Source organism: Xiphophorus maculatus, chromosome 4 (genome assembly GCF_002775205.1).
Source record: "Xiphophorus maculatus strain JP 163 A chromosome 4, X_maculatus-5.0-male, whole genome shotgun sequence".
Lineage (NCBI taxonomy): Eukaryota > Metazoa > Chordata > Actinopteri > Cyprinodontiformes > Poeciliidae > Xiphophorus > Xiphophorus maculatus.
Genome location: NC_036446.1, coordinates 6,289,894 through 6,306,456, shown reverse-complemented (window position 1 = coordinate 6,306,456; position 16,563 = coordinate 6,289,894). Strand labels below are relative to the sequence as shown.

General features: G+C 37.6%; 1 protein-coding gene across 1 annotated transcript in view; it reads right to left on the bottom strand.

The window, feature by feature from the left end:
- Positions 1-8,721: 8,721 nt before the first annotated feature.
- The window catches only part of ddb1 (damage specific DNA binding protein 1), a 47,146-nt gene continuing 39,304 nt past the window's right edge, over positions 8,722-16,563 (bottom strand). The window contains exons 24-27 of the mRNA XM_005805537.3: positions 15,955-16,124; positions 11,931-12,033; positions 11,334-11,457; positions 8,722-9,308 (exon numbers count right to left, since the gene is read on the bottom strand). Of these exons, the coding sequence (XP_005805594.1) occupies positions 9,225-9,308; positions 11,334-11,457; positions 11,931-12,033; positions 15,955-16,124 (481 nt within the window). The 3' untranslated portion in view covers positions 8,722-9,224. The remainder of the gene's footprint in view (positions 9,309-11,333; positions 11,458-11,930; positions 12,034-15,954; positions 16,125-16,563) is intronic.

The following is a 16,563-nucleotide window of genomic DNA, read 5'->3' as shown; positions in this document are numbered from 1 at the left end:
CATTTAAAAACTGTTCAGAAGAGAGCTAAAGACTTAGGTGGCAGACGAAAGTTGGGAAAAGAATAAACAGAATAGTGTGCTGCAGTGGGGGAAATCCCACCTTTTCCCTGAGGAAAATTCGAAACAGAGTGTAAATGTGCCGTTTGAATTTAATCAGGGCAGGACTCTGAGCATGGCTGCAGATGCTCTTTGGATTGGCTGAAGGTTTGAGGCAATAACATCAAAGACTCCATCACTTTCAGTGCCAGGAAGAGCCAGGAGGGTCGTCCGTCTCCGGATAAGTGTAATTAAAAGATGTGAGATGGAACAGGGAGGGATCTAGGCTGGGGTGAGAAACTCTTGACTGGGTTTACACCTGTTTACTCTACAGATAACCATGTGTCAAACAACCTGAGGAGAAAATACTTACCTCAGCCTCCCAGCTGCTCCTGCAAACATCTTGGTTTAATCAACATGCAGCATAACCCGGAGCAGGCAGAACAAAGCTGACCGCCCCTCTTTAATGTTCCTCATCTGTGATGGTTGATATCTTGGAGGGCATATTTTACTTTCTAATTAAATGTCTGTCATTTTGGATTATGCAGCATTGCATTGTTTACCTCACAATTACTACAAAACTTTATTTCTTCTACACTACATATTTTTATGACCAAACCTCAAATTTCAGCGTATTTTAATGGGACTTTATGTGATAGAACAATAGAGTAGTGCATTATTGTAAAGTATAATAAATTTTTAAAGTGTCTTTCAAATAAACTTGTGATGTGCTTCCATGCAGAGTGATGCTGCCACAGCCATATTTTGTAGTGGCTTGTTCGGGGTGATGGGCTGTTTTATGGCAGAAACTGGTCCAACTGTGTGTTAATGATACTTGTTGGAAATTGCTCTACTCATAGTAGTCATTGTTAAAAAAAAATGTTTTGCTGAGAAAGACATGTTTTATGGCTGCAGTGTTTTTTTCTTTTTCTTTTCCTTAAAAGAGTGAGAATGTGGTGAATTGTCTGTCAATTGCTTTAAAATGTCTCTTTTGATTTCAGTTGCTCAGTAGAGAGTCAGTTTTCAGCAGAACTCACACTAAAATAACTCTCAACACATTCAGCGAAGGCGACGAGAGAGGTATCTGTCTTTAACACAGTACTCCATCAATGAAATAGACATTTCATCACCAAACCATTCCTGTGTTGTGCAACAAAGTTTCTCTTTGTCTGTATTGGGGAAACAATCTTTTATCTTAATTTATTTATTTTTTTCTCGTGAGAATCAACTTGCTCTTTTGATAAATGTCCAGAAAATATATAAGCAAGAAAGTAATTTCTTTTTTTCCCTCTTTTTTTCTTACTTTCTGTAAAGATATATTTCTGGAAATACAATGTCAGCTACGGACATCTAGGAGGAAGCTTTTATGAGGTAATGTATCAGTTTTCAGGGAGGGAATCGGGTAGGGAATGCTCACTCTTTTGTAAGAGACAAACTTCTTACACTTCTTACACTTCTTATATCTGGATAAATCACTTATTAAAAACAGAAGGATCATTAATCCAAGACAATACAGTGGTGTGCAAAAGTGTTTGGACACTTACAGATTTTTTTTGTTTTGTTTTGTCAAACTGGAATGTTTCAGAATACACAACTGCAATACTGGATTAAGATAAATTAAGCAAAGAAGCGGTTTTTAAATGTTATTTATTAAGGGGGGAAAAAAGCTTTCCAAGCAAACCCGGCCTGATTTAAAATGTAATTGCCTCCTACACCTAGTAACTCATTTTACCACCATGAGGAATTTTGACTGTCTTTACCTTTGCCATATTGGAGAGTATGAGTATGAACAGCATTAAGGTCATACTTCAGGATCTAAATTGGATTTAGAAGCAGGCTACTCCAGAACAGTGATGTGTCTGGTTTTCATCAGTCATTCAGAGGTGGCCATTGTCGTGCTGCATGACCAAACAGTGAAGCTTGATTTGGACATTCTTCTGCAGTTTGTTCTGATAAAGAACAAAATTCACAATTCCATGAGTTATAGCAAGTCATCCAGGTCTGGAGGAAGCAAGTCAACCGCAAAACCTCAAACTATGACCATGTTTCATGTCCAGTGTCATGATGCTCTGTTTCTCCAACTGTGTCACATTTTAGGTCAGTCATGCAATATGAATCATGCCTTCCAAATGTTCCAGTTTTGTTTCATCAGTCACCAGAAGGGCTCCCCAAAGGTCTTAGCGACCATCAAAATGTTTTTGGTAAAAGTGAGATGTGTCGTTATGGTTTCTTTGGTCAGCAGTAGTTTCCCCTTTGAACTCTCCCATGGAGGCTATTTTTGTCCAGTCTCTCTTTCCTAATGTTGTATCTTGAATATGCAGTGAGGCCTGCCGAGCCTTGATGCTGTAAGTTGCTTTGTGGCCATCTGGTTGAATCACCGATGTGCTCTAGGAGTAATTGGAGTAATTTTAGTTGAGTGGTCTCTCCTGGGAAGGTTCACCACTGCTTCATGTTTACTCCAGTCATTGATTAAGGCTCTCCCTTTGGTTCACTGGTATTCCAAACTCTTAGAAATGGCTTTGCAACCCTTAAACATGTCTGCCTATTTCGATTATGTTCGGTCTGTTAGTGATTTCAGCTACACTCTTTCACAGATTCAACTATGCTTATAATAGGATATGAAAAAAACTCCCATATCAGTAAGTGTGTATCATCCCAAAAAGAGGCTGTGTGTGTGCTTTGCAAACTGATTTGGGGACATTTCCCCAAAACAGCCTCTCCTTTCACTAATAGCCACCAAGTCTGTCCTGAAGTCACAAACACTGGCTGAGAGAAATCAACACTCTGTGACTCTCTGTGACGCGACCCCCATCCCCCAAGGCCGACTCAAAAGGCCTTTGTGCCAGTATTTCTCACCCTCTAGAGACAGAGGTGGGGCGCTGCTGCTTGATGCCAGCATGATCCCTGGAAAGAGAAGAGACCGACATCTTCAGTGGCACAGAAGGGATTGGTGATGTTATTGGCCATGGCAAGAGTCAGTAAAAGAAGAAATCCTCAGGGATGGAGCGGTACCACTCTTCCTCTCCGACCCTCCATTCCTTTCAAAAGAAGAGAAATCTTTCCACAAGGATCTGGGAAAATTTGTTAAAATCTTAAGAGTTCTTAAAGCTTCAATGGTTTGGTCAGTTGCTGAACATTCGTTCATTATCCTACCTGAAACAAGTAGTTTGCTTTTCATTGTTTGTCCCGGTTGTGTCTGATTTTATACTTGGGTTTTTATTCAGTATACCTCTAAATACAGGGTAGAGATAGATCAATAACAAATTTACACTTTGATTAGGTAATAGCTTTTAATGATTTTTCTGGAAGACAGGTTCTTATCTCAGACAGAAACAAATAACAGTGCTGAAACAGAATAAATTCATGAATGCCTTTTTAATGTGGAATAATTATTTGATCAGTGGGGAAGGAAAGGAATTCACCTCAGAATGATAATTAGATTGTTAAATTGGTTAAATACATGATCTACATATGAGTCAAACAGTATTTTCATTTAAAATTGCACTAATTTGCACAAGATTAAGTATAAACTTGAAATTGCAATCTGTTAAAGTAGTGTCTTGTTACTTTATTATTTTTGATGCTTCAATTTATTTTGTAAATCTGGAATATAATAAAAAAGTATGGTGTAACCATGTAAAAATAAACATTTGGTATGATTATTTAAAACAGATCCAAGAAGATGAAAAATACAGTTCCTGTTGAAAAGGAAAAAAGTCTGTGAAATCTGAGAAATAAGTAATAAAAAAAAAAAAATCTTGTTTCCAATTCCGCTTTATTTATTTCCAACATGTTTCTACCAAAGCTGAGCTTAGATTGATTTAGCCAAATTGGGCCTTTAAGAATAATGTTGACACATTGGACCTGCAGAGCACCACAGCTAACTGATCCCCAAAGGAACGGAGCCAGAATTCTTACTGAATCTTGCCAAAGTAAAACAGATTTGATTGAGCGAGTTAATTTAATTCATTTTGTGTTTAGCTCTGCTTCAGATCAGTCACTGCCAGGTCTGCTACATGTGGCTGTTGCTCATTAGGATCAAAGCAATCACACTGTTATCCTCTAAACAGATTTTGGCCAGCATCATTGACTGCTGCCAACATTGTGTGAAGGAACGGCATATCTTTGAGTGGAGGAATGGTGGAGGTATGTTGTTGGTGGGATGGGATCTGATTGTACTCTCTAAACTGGTTCTGTGTTCAGAGCTTGCAACAGATGGGGCAACAGCAGTCATGAAACACTCAGACATCGAGGACTTGACAGTAACTCTCAAATGAACTTGTGCAACCAGGAAACAGAAAAGGGATTTCTTGGCTGTGGTTAAGGCTAATATCTTCCCTGCTTTTTGAATGGATTTAGTTAGGAATACAGATAGGTTAGTTAAGAGTTGATCCAACTGAAAATTAAAGAACAAAGTTCTGTCTTGCAACTATTCATTTTTCAGGTTTCACAAGACTTAATATATCCTATATATCATGCATAAAAAAAATCTTATTTTGCCACCAACACCTACCAGTCCGTTCACCAGACTTTGATATCTCTCCCAGTATGTGGTGTGTCCACATGGAAGGGGTTTCCTGTAGTTTCTTCAGACCGAAACCATGTGTGTGCTGGCAAGGATCCCCTCTCCCCCCATTCTGGCTCATGGAAGATGGCCACATTTTAAGCAGGGAGAATATATTGTTTTCTTCTTACTGAATGATGCTGTTTTCCTATCTAGTCACATCCATCATGACTGAAATAACAAGAACCAAGAAGGGGAGCTTGGAGTACAGTTACTCCTCCTCTGCATCTGATCAGGATGTGTCCTGGAGGCCTCCATCTGAGCGATTAACTAAGCATATTCCACTGGGTGACGGCAAGGCAATTTTATTTGTTTAGCACATTTCCAGCAATTCTAAGTGATTTACATGATTAGAAGGAATGTAAAACAAGAAAAATAAGCAAAAAGCATTACATTACACTGCCAAAGTAAGGTAAAATGATGACAGGTTTTTAAAAAAGCCTACACTTTATGAATTTCCAGTTGTTACTAATCAAAAACTGTTCTTAAAACAGTGAGGTTTTAGCCTGGATTTAAAAGAACACAGTAGTTCAGAAAATATGTAAGTTTGTTACAAAAATAGAGGAGAATAAAAACTGAATGATTCTCTAAAAAGAGCAATGTACTGATTGTCAAACTTGGCTTAAAAACAAATGTAACTAACGCATCTGCATGAATGAAGCATGAACTATATAATATTCTAGCAAAATTGCCTCAAAACATTCCTTTGCAACTGCGACATTAAACGTGGATACTATCATAATGATTGCTATTTGATATTTGTGCAACTTTGGTTTAGTTTCATAGCATTAGTGTCAACATGTGCTTTTACTTTCAATGTAATTAACACAGTAGTTCATCGAGAGGTTAGCAGGTTCTGCAATATTTAGTCTTGTGTAATGTTTCAACAAAAATAATGTCCAGTAAAATATATCATACAAATTGATAGGAAAAGTAAATATTACTATTGCTTTCTTGTCATTAAAATATTCTTAAAACAATGCAGGTTTTTTGTTTACATTTCAAATCAAAACAAGTTAATTCAGCCAGTAAATATCACTGTGTGGAAAAGTTTTAGCTTACTTTAGCACTGAGTTTTTCACCTGACTGGAGTCAAATCTTAAACTAGATTCCTTGGCAAATAATACAAAAAATGTCAACATACTGCAAAACTGCAGGGATTTTTTAGAACATAACCTGCACATTGCTGTTTTATTTCCAAAAACTCTGGTGTGTTGAATAAAACATAATGCAATAGGTGTATTTTGTTTGCTGGTATATCTTTAGTAAAGAATCACAACGGGGTGGCTGTGTTTCAGTGGGTTAGATTCCAGCTTGGCCCTGGGCAAGGCACTTAGCCCCAAGTTGCCTACAGTTCAGAGCATGAAAACATGTAGGGTTTAGTGTGACTGGGTGAATGTCTTTGGTATAAATAAGTATGAATAGAAAGGCACTGCATAAACTCAGCCAATTTAACATTTACAGAGTGAGTAAACACAAGAAAGAGAAACTGCATTTAGATCACAATGAAACAAAAAAATAAAAACATTTCCCTTTGGAGTTTTAGATAATATCCTACATTTAATACCATGGGAAAGGTTTTAAGAGACTGATTAAATTTCCCACACTGTTTTTTAATTAAACACAAAATTAAATTATGATTCATGCACCTCTGCAGTTGTGAAATGGGACTATTTACCTAGTAGTTCATAAAGAGGTTTAAATGTTAAATGATACAAAATGAACTAAAAAAGATTCCACTCTGAATGGCAACCAGAGATAAACAAGAGTCTCTGTGCCTCAGGAAGGAGAGAGAAGGACAAAAATAGCTATGGAGAACTGGCAGAGGACTTGGACTGCCAGTCATGACCAGTTTCCTTCAAATCCTCAGTGCAGGGCATTATTACTGAAACTAGATTTCACTGTCACTATGGCTGTACCCCGGCCTGTAGGACCTCTGTTTACTCAGACAGAAAGAGCTTGTATTCCTACTTCACATTGTTAATGCAGGCGACATAAAATATGTACACAATATAATCAGAAAACAATGTAGCTGCTGGAATATCAAAAGGTTTGATTCACACACACACAAGTTATTTTTTTCCCTCCTGGTGGCTGTTCATTAAAACTGTGTGAGCTAAGAGCAGCAGGCCTGCATTAACTGCAAATCAGAGATCCTGATTTAATTCAGTAAATTAGGGGAACTGCAATAACTTTAGGAAAACTTTAAAAACCCCGTGCAATTAAAGCTCATGCAAATGTGAGAACTAGAAAAAAGAATTTGACAACTGGCAAGGAAGTTAGATATTAGTTCTTTAAGTTTGTGTGAAGGTTTTGCATAAACCAGCCAGAGAGACGTTGAAGAAAGCTCAAAATATAATCTTAATTTATTACCAAAAAAATTTTTTAAAAATGATAAATTGGGCCCAAACTGAGGTCAACATAACAAAGTACAACTCGGGTGGTAACACAACAAACTCAAGCACAAACTGACCTAACAAACAAGACATGAGGGGAACTTAAATAGTGGCTGATCAGACCATTAACACACACAAGGGGGTAATTTAACACACAAGAACCTAACAAATACTGGTCAGAATATTACTAAATCTGTAAATGAAATAAATATCAGAATTTAACTAACTTTCAAAAAGAAGAAACATTAAATAAATGGTAAAATTAAACTAAAGACCAAATATTCCCCTCCCCTAGTGAACAAATGGAAAGTTTGACAGCCATGTATGGACATCAATCAGCTGGAGCTGATCTCTATGATTTTCAGCAACAGGTCCAGAGGAAACTGGTAACTTGAAAGAAAGAAATTAATTTGTTGCATTTAACAAAATATACAAAGAACTGACACATAAAGTTAACTAAATGGGTGCACAACAAATAGTTAACTAAAGAGTCAGACTAATGAAAACAAATTTAAAGATAAAAATCTAAACTACTCACTAATCAATATGTAAAGTAATATTAAGGGAGAACAGAAAACCATTACCAATTCTGTCTGTGTGTGACAGTTTGAAACTACACTTTTTTATCTGCTACAGTTCCAGTCATAAGTTTGTTCACGTCATTATTGTGTCTTTTTTAAGGATTTATTTGATATTGGCTGATACAGGCTGTCAAATTCAAACAGGGTCAAAGTCATGGAGAGGCGCTCAAAAATATATATATATAAAACCAACACCACACCTGCTATTTGATTGTCTTTTAGCAAGTTAGCGTGAGACCTTTATGCCGTTACCACGATTTAGCAAAATTGTTGTCATTCCACAATGTTAATGTTTGCCTGCTTTATATGCTAATTCATGTTAATTGCAAGTTTCAGTCATGTAGCTGTTGATTTGAGGTGCAGTTGGAAGGACCTGGGGGTCAGTCTGTCCAACATACCAGAACTACTGGCAACAAAACTGGGCTCAATGGCTGGAGCAGTGATTTTAGGTTTGAAAGCTTCACCCAGACTGTTGGCAACTTTCCTCATATTTTTAACAAACCACTAAATTTTTGTCATAAGTCATAAACTTTTCTTTAAATTATATTTTGGTTCTCCATGTAGGCAGTCAAATTTGAAGGTGTTGATTTTTGAGTAAATGCTTCCTCTTGGATCAGCACACTCATCAACCTGATACTTGGGTTCATCAAATTTCCAATATTTTTTCAGTGCACACATGAAAACTGGTTTTGGAACATGCATGAGTGAGACTTCAATCCTATTGGAAACTTCTGGAAATGCTAAACCCAACAGCACTAAATCAGTTTAATCAATTCTTCGAATTCTTTGTGTATCTTCGAATATTAAGCCTGAATCACACAAAAGGCTTACTGATTTCATTTGGCTTGTTGATTGGACCTGCTAATATTTATTTAAATCTTTATTAGCCCAAATTTCAGGGCCATATATTTGAATGTAAACCTTTGATTTGAACTGTATGTTTTAAATCTTTATTTAGCTGATCATAAAATATTTGATTCTGTCTATAAGCAATATTATATTAATTTTATAGGAGACATTTCAATAACCTTAAGTACAGCAACTAATAATTTTGGAAATTAATTCAGAAGTGTCTGTTTGTGGTCTGATAAAACACAGCAAACAATGACGATTAATCTAGAACAGATCAAAGACCGAGACACAGAACAATACTAAAGCAAGGTTTATTAGAATAAACAAAGAAAACATCACAAAGACAAAATATCTAAAAATCTATCAATTTCCTCATTTTATTTCTTATACAGTGTGTTTATTTCAGACTTCAATAGCAAACAGCCGATAATGTGAGGTGAAGAGGATTGAGAAATCTTTAACCTATCAGAAACTGCCACAATTATCTGGGAGCATGGATGTGTCGAGGAAAGCTTCAGGTTGTTCCTTTTTATAGCTACATCCCATCACACACGCACACGCGCACACACGCCAACACAAACACACGTTCAAACTCACTCAGACCAAGGTCGTCACTTTGGCCGGTAAGCATTTCACCTGAAGAGCCCCACACTCGTCACGTAGCACCCTTCAGGTTCTGAACAGCCGACAGCTCACCGAAAGGTCAAAACACTCACACACACTGTTTATAATTATTTACACATCTGTAAAGCCCAAAGCGTTTTAGCCCCCACTCCCTCAGAACGGTGAAGGGAGCTAGTGGATCCTCGTCAGCTCCTCTACGATCTTAATCACCTCATCCACTGTGGCTTCACGCTTCATGCCGCTGCCGTCATCGATCTGAAAATGAAAGACAACGAGCGGTGAGCTGAGACGAGTCCCCGCTTACGAGTAGATGCACGAGCAGCAACCGACTACGTCCAAAAATATATCACTTAAATGAAATGTTATGCTCCTTTCCATTGTTTTTAGAGCTTTATTTCTGATGTTTTGAAGTGAACACCTAAACGCTGGGAATCTTTTATGTTGCCCACACAGACAACATACTGCAGCTTTTTCCCTCTGGTTTATTTTTTATTAATCGCACCAAAAGGTAAATATAAAGACTTTTCCACAGAGACAGGAACTATTTATAATTTAAGCACTGAACAGTTTTGATGATTTAAAAAAAAAAAACAATTCGAAGTCTGCTCCATTTAAATGTAACCTCCTTATAGCTGTAAACTGATGTCAATCTGGATTTGTCTGTTAACTTAACCATGAAAATAAAGAGATTTCACTCCAGATTTTACACAATTGCAGTTAAACTAAAACATAAATACTTAAAATATGCATATATTCAGTTTCTCTGTGATGCAAATTAGCTACTGCAGCTGTGTTTAAAGCAATGTTCCACTTTAATTTTGTGGGAGGAAAAAACTAACATTTTATTGCTATTATCAGCTGTTCTTCACAAGAAAACTTAACAGATATTTTTAAGGCAAAATAATTTAAATATGTCCTTCAAGGTTCAAATAGAGAGCAAAAATGGTGCATCCTGGATTTAAAAAAGAAAGGTAGAAGGCAAGTCTTACTAGTCCAATGAACAAGATTTACGTACCGCCTCAATAAAAGCAGGAGCTATCAATTGTGTGGATGTTCCATAAAATTCAGCAGAGGAAAGCCTTCTCTTTCTCAAAAAAAATATGCCTGCAGAACCTTTCATAATAATAGTTAGAAATGGAACCAGAACCATGATGATCATGGACTTGTTATGTCACTCCATTATGTGGCAAAACATCTGCTGACCACATGCCCAAATATTGTAAAATCCAACATGAGGCTAACTAGTAGCAACAGTTTGGGTAAATTAGGACATGAACCAGGACAATGTTTCAAACAGGGTGTTGCAGTGGCCCAGTTAAAGTCCAGACCCCCACCGACTGACTGAAATGGGACATTAAGAGAACTGTCCAGACATTACAAACTTCCAACTTGTAAGTTTGTAAATAATTTGAAATATTTTGTTTTGTAATTTCTGCTCTGATTTCTGATTCATACAAAAGTTCTCCTTTATTTACCAACTTGTCTGTCAATTTAAAAAAGGTTTTATTGCAACTCTTTAAGTTAGAATCGACAAATTTAAGAACTATGTTTTTAAAAGCCAAGCTAACTCATCCACTGGCAAAAATTCCAATTTTCTTCCCATTTCAAGATAAGAGAAGGAACCAAGAGAGAAACAGAAGCTTCAGGGAGCAGACTTCAAGAAAAGGAAATAAATGGCGATCCATTTCCTAAATTTGATCTAAATTGTTTCTTCTCTGTGGCTTTGGGTTTAGTAGTGTGTAAACAAAACAATTTGGTTTGTGAATGCCAGTGTCCAGACAGCAGAGTCCACTTCAGCATGTCACATATCAGGGAAGGACAGCTGAGGCCAAAATGACTGGAGGTCTTTACCACTAAAGTGAGACTCAACAGTCAAATCTTCCCCCAGACAGTTTAAGAGAAAAAAGCACACATACACAGAGACAGAAAAAAAGAAAAACATCCAAGCAAAAAAAAATAATCCTCTTTGTGGATGATTGACTGTCAGTCAGCTTGACAGACAGATAAATAAATACCCTTGGGAGATAAATATCCCCTGATAAAAATTATATCGCTATAAACAGGGGACGGGAAGTTCATCCCCAAGAAACTTTTTAAACATTGAATACAATTTTATAGAACTACGCTTGATTATTGCTGGAATGTTCTTAATTGGCTTTCCGCCGACCAAACGAACAAACAAACCAAAGAACATTTGAAAAGTAAAAAGCAAATGTACATGTTAGAAACATGATGCGAAGTGCAGGTGATTTGAATTGAAAGAGGAGAAACTGCGCCCACCAGTAGAGTGCTGACGACCTCCTGCATCTTTGCCCGACTGAGATCCAGGAAGCTTTCAATCAGGTCCCCGTCGATGAAGCCTGTGCCCTGCTCCGTCTTGCGCTCCGTATGGAAAGACCTCCAGGTGTCACTTGGTTAAGGATAAATCATTACCAGGCAGCCGTTTCAGCCCGAGGTCAGCCCTTTGGGTGTGACCATGCTAACTTTACCTCAGGCAGATTTAATAAATATCCAACAGATGATAACGTGTTCAATGCACCAGATAGATGATAATCATAGAGGCCCTCTTGAGGCCCATATTTTATAAAGAAAGAGTGAGCAGAGGGCCTTTGAGTATTAAATAAAATAATGATTAAATAAAACCACAGGGTAGCAGAGTAAATTTTCTCTAAAAAAAGAAATTTGTTTATGCTGCAGAATGGAAACTAATTATTTGAGCATTAAAAATGTATCAATTGATTGTAAAGTCAGATAAAAACATCATTATTGCTTTGTTGTTCTTTTTCAGGGCCGTCACCAGCGCAACCCCGGCCAGTCCAGGTCACCTGATCTGTGGTCACAGATGGCTACTGTACACAGGAGTTCAGGAAAGGATATAAGCTGTGCTCGATCTTGCCCACGCTTTTGATGACTTTGGTGAGGCGGTTCTGTAGGTCAAGCAGGAGGCTGTACCAGCCCTCGGACAGAGACGTTACCAGACCTAAAAAAAAAAAAAAGCACACAGATAATCTTTTATAAAGGTGTGAAAGAGCTGTTCACCTCATACTCTGTCATCAGCCAAGGGGAAGAGGGAAATGTCATGTCTGCATTCATTAACAGTTTTTTTTTTTTTAAGGTTTTGTTGGCTCTAGTGGCCTTTATTTGAAAGTACAGTAGTCCAACAGGGAACGAGGTAATGAGAGAAGGGGAAGACATGCGGTTAGCGTCACCAGACCGGGAATCACACCAACGACTAGCGACCACCGCCACGAGGACTAAACCCTCAATATGTGGTCGAGCTTTGCCCCTGCGCCACCACTTCACCCACATTCATTAACAGTTTTAAAGCTGCAGTAGGTAACTTTTGTGAAAAATATGCTGTTCTCTTTTTTTTTAATAAATTTGTTAAAACGGTTACCATGTTGTGAGAGTACGAGACAAATAAATTGTGAAAAACAAGCTCCTCTAACACCTCTCTGTGGTGCCATCTGCAAAACTAAACCACTCCCTGTCAGAAACAACCAATCAGAGACAGGAGGAGGGTCTTAGCACTGTCAATCTTACTTATGTACAAGCTGCTCACACCTTCATCCCTTTCTCTCTGCTAGTTATTTCTCCGCCATTAGCACAGCTGCAGCACAGATACGAGTTTGATTGACAGCACTAAGACACGCCTCCTGGCTCTGATTAATTGTTTTTGATCAGGAACGGTACATTTCTGCAGATGGCTATAAGACCCCTTGGAGGAGCTGAAGGAACTAGATTTTTAATAGATTATCTATTGTACTGTTAGAGCATAGTGACAGTTTAAAAAAAAATATGTATAAAAACAATTTCAAAAAAGTTACATAATGAAGCTTTAAGGCTTGTGCAAGTGTCCCTCATATGTTTTAGAAATGCACTCACCTCGATTTCCATTATAAACTTTAAAGATCTACCTGGTAAATGTTTGTTGAACAAAACCTTACCAATAGACATTTTATCTTTTTTTTTTTTTTTTTTGCTTTTGAGTACATTTTTTAAATTATTTTAAAAAGCTGGATTTTTTTTCTTTTTTAAAACAAAATTTCCATTAAATAAGGTTTATCAACTGATTGCAAACACTAGCAAGTAGCTGTTAAGCTGCAGAGTTTGTTTTTCTACATGACACCATGAGCGGGGTTTAGGAAAACGACAAAGCAACAATTATAACAAATTAAACTAATTATTATTTAACAGCTGGGGTTTTAAAGGCCAAATCCTATTCAATACACATATCACTTATTTGTCAAATATCTATGTTGGAACTAAATTTTTGTAATTTTACTGTTCTTGTTTTTTTCAGCCTTCTAAAATCAGGGCTATTAATTATAGACAAAAGAACAGTAACTTTAGGATACAATTTCTTAAGAGCTTTAAACTGGTGGTAATACTTTCAGATGTACATTAAGTGAAAAAATTGGAAACAAAACCTGGGGAACTGTTTGAGAAGACAAGAGATTTCCACACAACCCCAGTTCATTTGAGGCTTTGATGCTCCCATAATTACACTGGTATTAAACTGCCTAATGACACGCGAAGGGGGGGTAACCCTGGCAGCTGTTTATCTGTCAGCATCTCAGCAGTGGATGGAAACATGAATGTCTTGCTTGCCTGGAAGTTCAACGCAGTTCAAGTGAGCAGAAACGTAATGTATCCACATTATTTGTTTGCCATCTTTTTTGTCTGAACCAGTTAGTGACTAAATAAGAGGATTTAAAAAGACATCCTGTCTGTGAAAAAAATGACTGTAAACTGACTGCAAAAATTCAGAAAACAACATGATCCGCCAAGTTATTTGAATTTTCTCTGTTGTTTTGAAGACATAAAAATACATTTATGATAGATTTTTTTTAAAGATACGATCAAATAATTTGGCATGAGAATGAATTTCTGAGTCAACACGCAATCTCTGATTGTGATCATCTTTAGACTGCCATATCGGAGTTTGTACAAAAAATAGTCTTTGAAAAGTTTGGATGCATATTGGCTGTTATTCTCTTTTAGGGGAAATAATCCCATCGCCTTGCAGCTTTCTCTAAGAAACATATCATACATCACAGCATCTCGCCGAGCGATAAGACCAGCAGTGGCGTTTTATCTTCATTACACGCTAAAGCTCATTTTAGTTTGAGGGTTAGGGAGAAAAAGTTCTCACAGCGAAGGGCGACAGTGGTTTTCATTTCCTGTGAAACTTTCCTCTGAGACGTTTTAGAGAATCACAGGAGGTGCAGAGGTGAAATAATGTGCTGTGTTTTGGTGCTGTGGGAGTGCTGCTGTGTCCAAATGACGAGCACTCCCTGTTTTTCATCTCCCCGTCATCACTGCCAGGCTGAAAGTTACTGGTTTCAATCCAAGTAATGAGAGGTGAAAACGTGTCAACTGACAGTGATGAAGGTTTTACGTCATTGCTTGCTTGAAGGAAAAGGATTTGAGGGATCTTTGTGTATCCAATTAGTCTTGATACCTCTCTGCAGCCTAAGGCAAATGAATTCCCATTATTCACAAAGTATGTTAAGAGTTGGATTTTATTGTTAAATTTCAAGACCTAAACACTGGCTTCTAAAAGATTGTGAATAGGTTTTCTGCTGCCAGAAAATGAAAAATATCTGCCAGCAGAAGCAAATAAAGTTCAGCGATGTTTGGGATTCATCCTGAGCAGCACGGGCAGAGTCTTAGGAAAGAAATAAAGCCGGGGAGTTTACGGCTCTGCAAACTAAATCCTGCTCATATCCACTGAATCAAGACAGGAGTGAGCTGAAGTCTCAACAGTGAATGTCACAGCATAAAATCGATAGCTGCTTGTATGTGGAGACACCACTGGCAGAGGGAAAACAAATTTAAACATTTGTTTGGGAAATCTTTCATTGACCTAAACAATGCTGGGAAAAACAGCATTGTTCCATGCACGGAAACAAAATAAGGAACTGGAGTTGATATGGCTCAAATTTATGACCCGAGCTGGACCCAGAACCAAAAGGATCTTAGTGTATGGGAGAGTTATCATTACAATGCAGAGAGACATTTTTATGTCCTGCGCCACCAAATAAAAACCATCTCGAGTCGTAAAGCATGTTCCTTTTCCTTATGATGAAAGTTCATGAGCGGAATATGAACCCTTTTTAATATAAAGAAAACTTATATTTTATTGCTTATGGTTTCTTTGGAATGATCAAAAATAAACAAATCTATGTCATGACATGGTATAATGTCATATGCAGTACTACTACTAAAGCGCTTTGAGTGGTCAAAAATGACTGGAAAAGCGCTATATAAGTTCAGTCCATTTACCATTTACTGTACTACAATACTATGGTATGCTTCATTATTTCACTTATAGTTTTGGCCAATACAGTGTTGTGCTACATATTATAAACTACTATACTGTGCAACATTATACTACACTATGTTCAGCTGTACTAGCAATACTATACTGTGCCATACTGCAACATACTACACTCTCCCCTGCACATTTTAACTGTACACTGCATTGTACTATGCTACACAGTTCTGGGATACATTTTACTTGTGCAATACTGTTACGATCTTCTACAATATACAATATACATTTTGTGGAAAATCTATGGATTTACAATAGATCTCTGCATTTGATTTGGACAATTCTTAATGAATACCCTTCAGACCCAAACAAGAATGAGTCGCTGCAAACAGGCCAAAGAGCTGCATGCAAGCAGCCTAATGTCAGCGGTTGCATGCCTCTGATCTAGTGTAAAAATTGTGATTAAAGTCAGGTAATCCTGAAATTAGATGCTTGCAAAAACCATTAAACATGCTAACAGGGTGCTCTCAGCAAGAAAGAAAATGCTTGAATATTTTTAAAACATCCTAGAAAAAGAAAAGAAAAAAAGAAAAAAAAAAGGTTTGTTCAGATTAAGGCGCTTACCGATCATGCCGTTAACGGTGCCGAAGAGTACGGATCCCTGGGTGGGTGTGGAGCTCTCCCCCAGGTTTTGTAGCACCAGTGAGCCATGGCAAAAGACATTTACAAACTCGCCTAGGTGAAAGACCCCGACCTCCTGAAGATGCTGGCGCTCCTCGTCGGTGGTGGCCGCACTGAGTGTGGCAAGGACAAACGGAGAGAGAACAAACATAAAGACACAATAATGTCAAGGTCATGACTGGAACTTGTTGGGGGGTCAAACCATCGATCAATCAAAAGGAAAACAAGACGGGCAGAGACATGAGAAGTGTTGGAAAAGGTCAGCACATGATAGAGAGGTAATGGCTAAAAGTCTGAGAAACAGTGAAAAGAGCAACAGTAACAGAGACGTGCTGCACAAATAAAGGTCAAAAGCATTGAGAGGTCCACTCTGACATATTAGATGGATAATGAGTGAAGGCATGGATGTAACACAAGATCCTTCAGACCTCATCTTTCTTCCTTTTCCTTAACGTCAACATTCAGTGAAATTGCAACAGAGGGAAAAAGCAAGAGAGTGGCTAAAAGCTTGGCTGCAAGATGAATCATAATTTCCAGTACTAATGCAAGGAC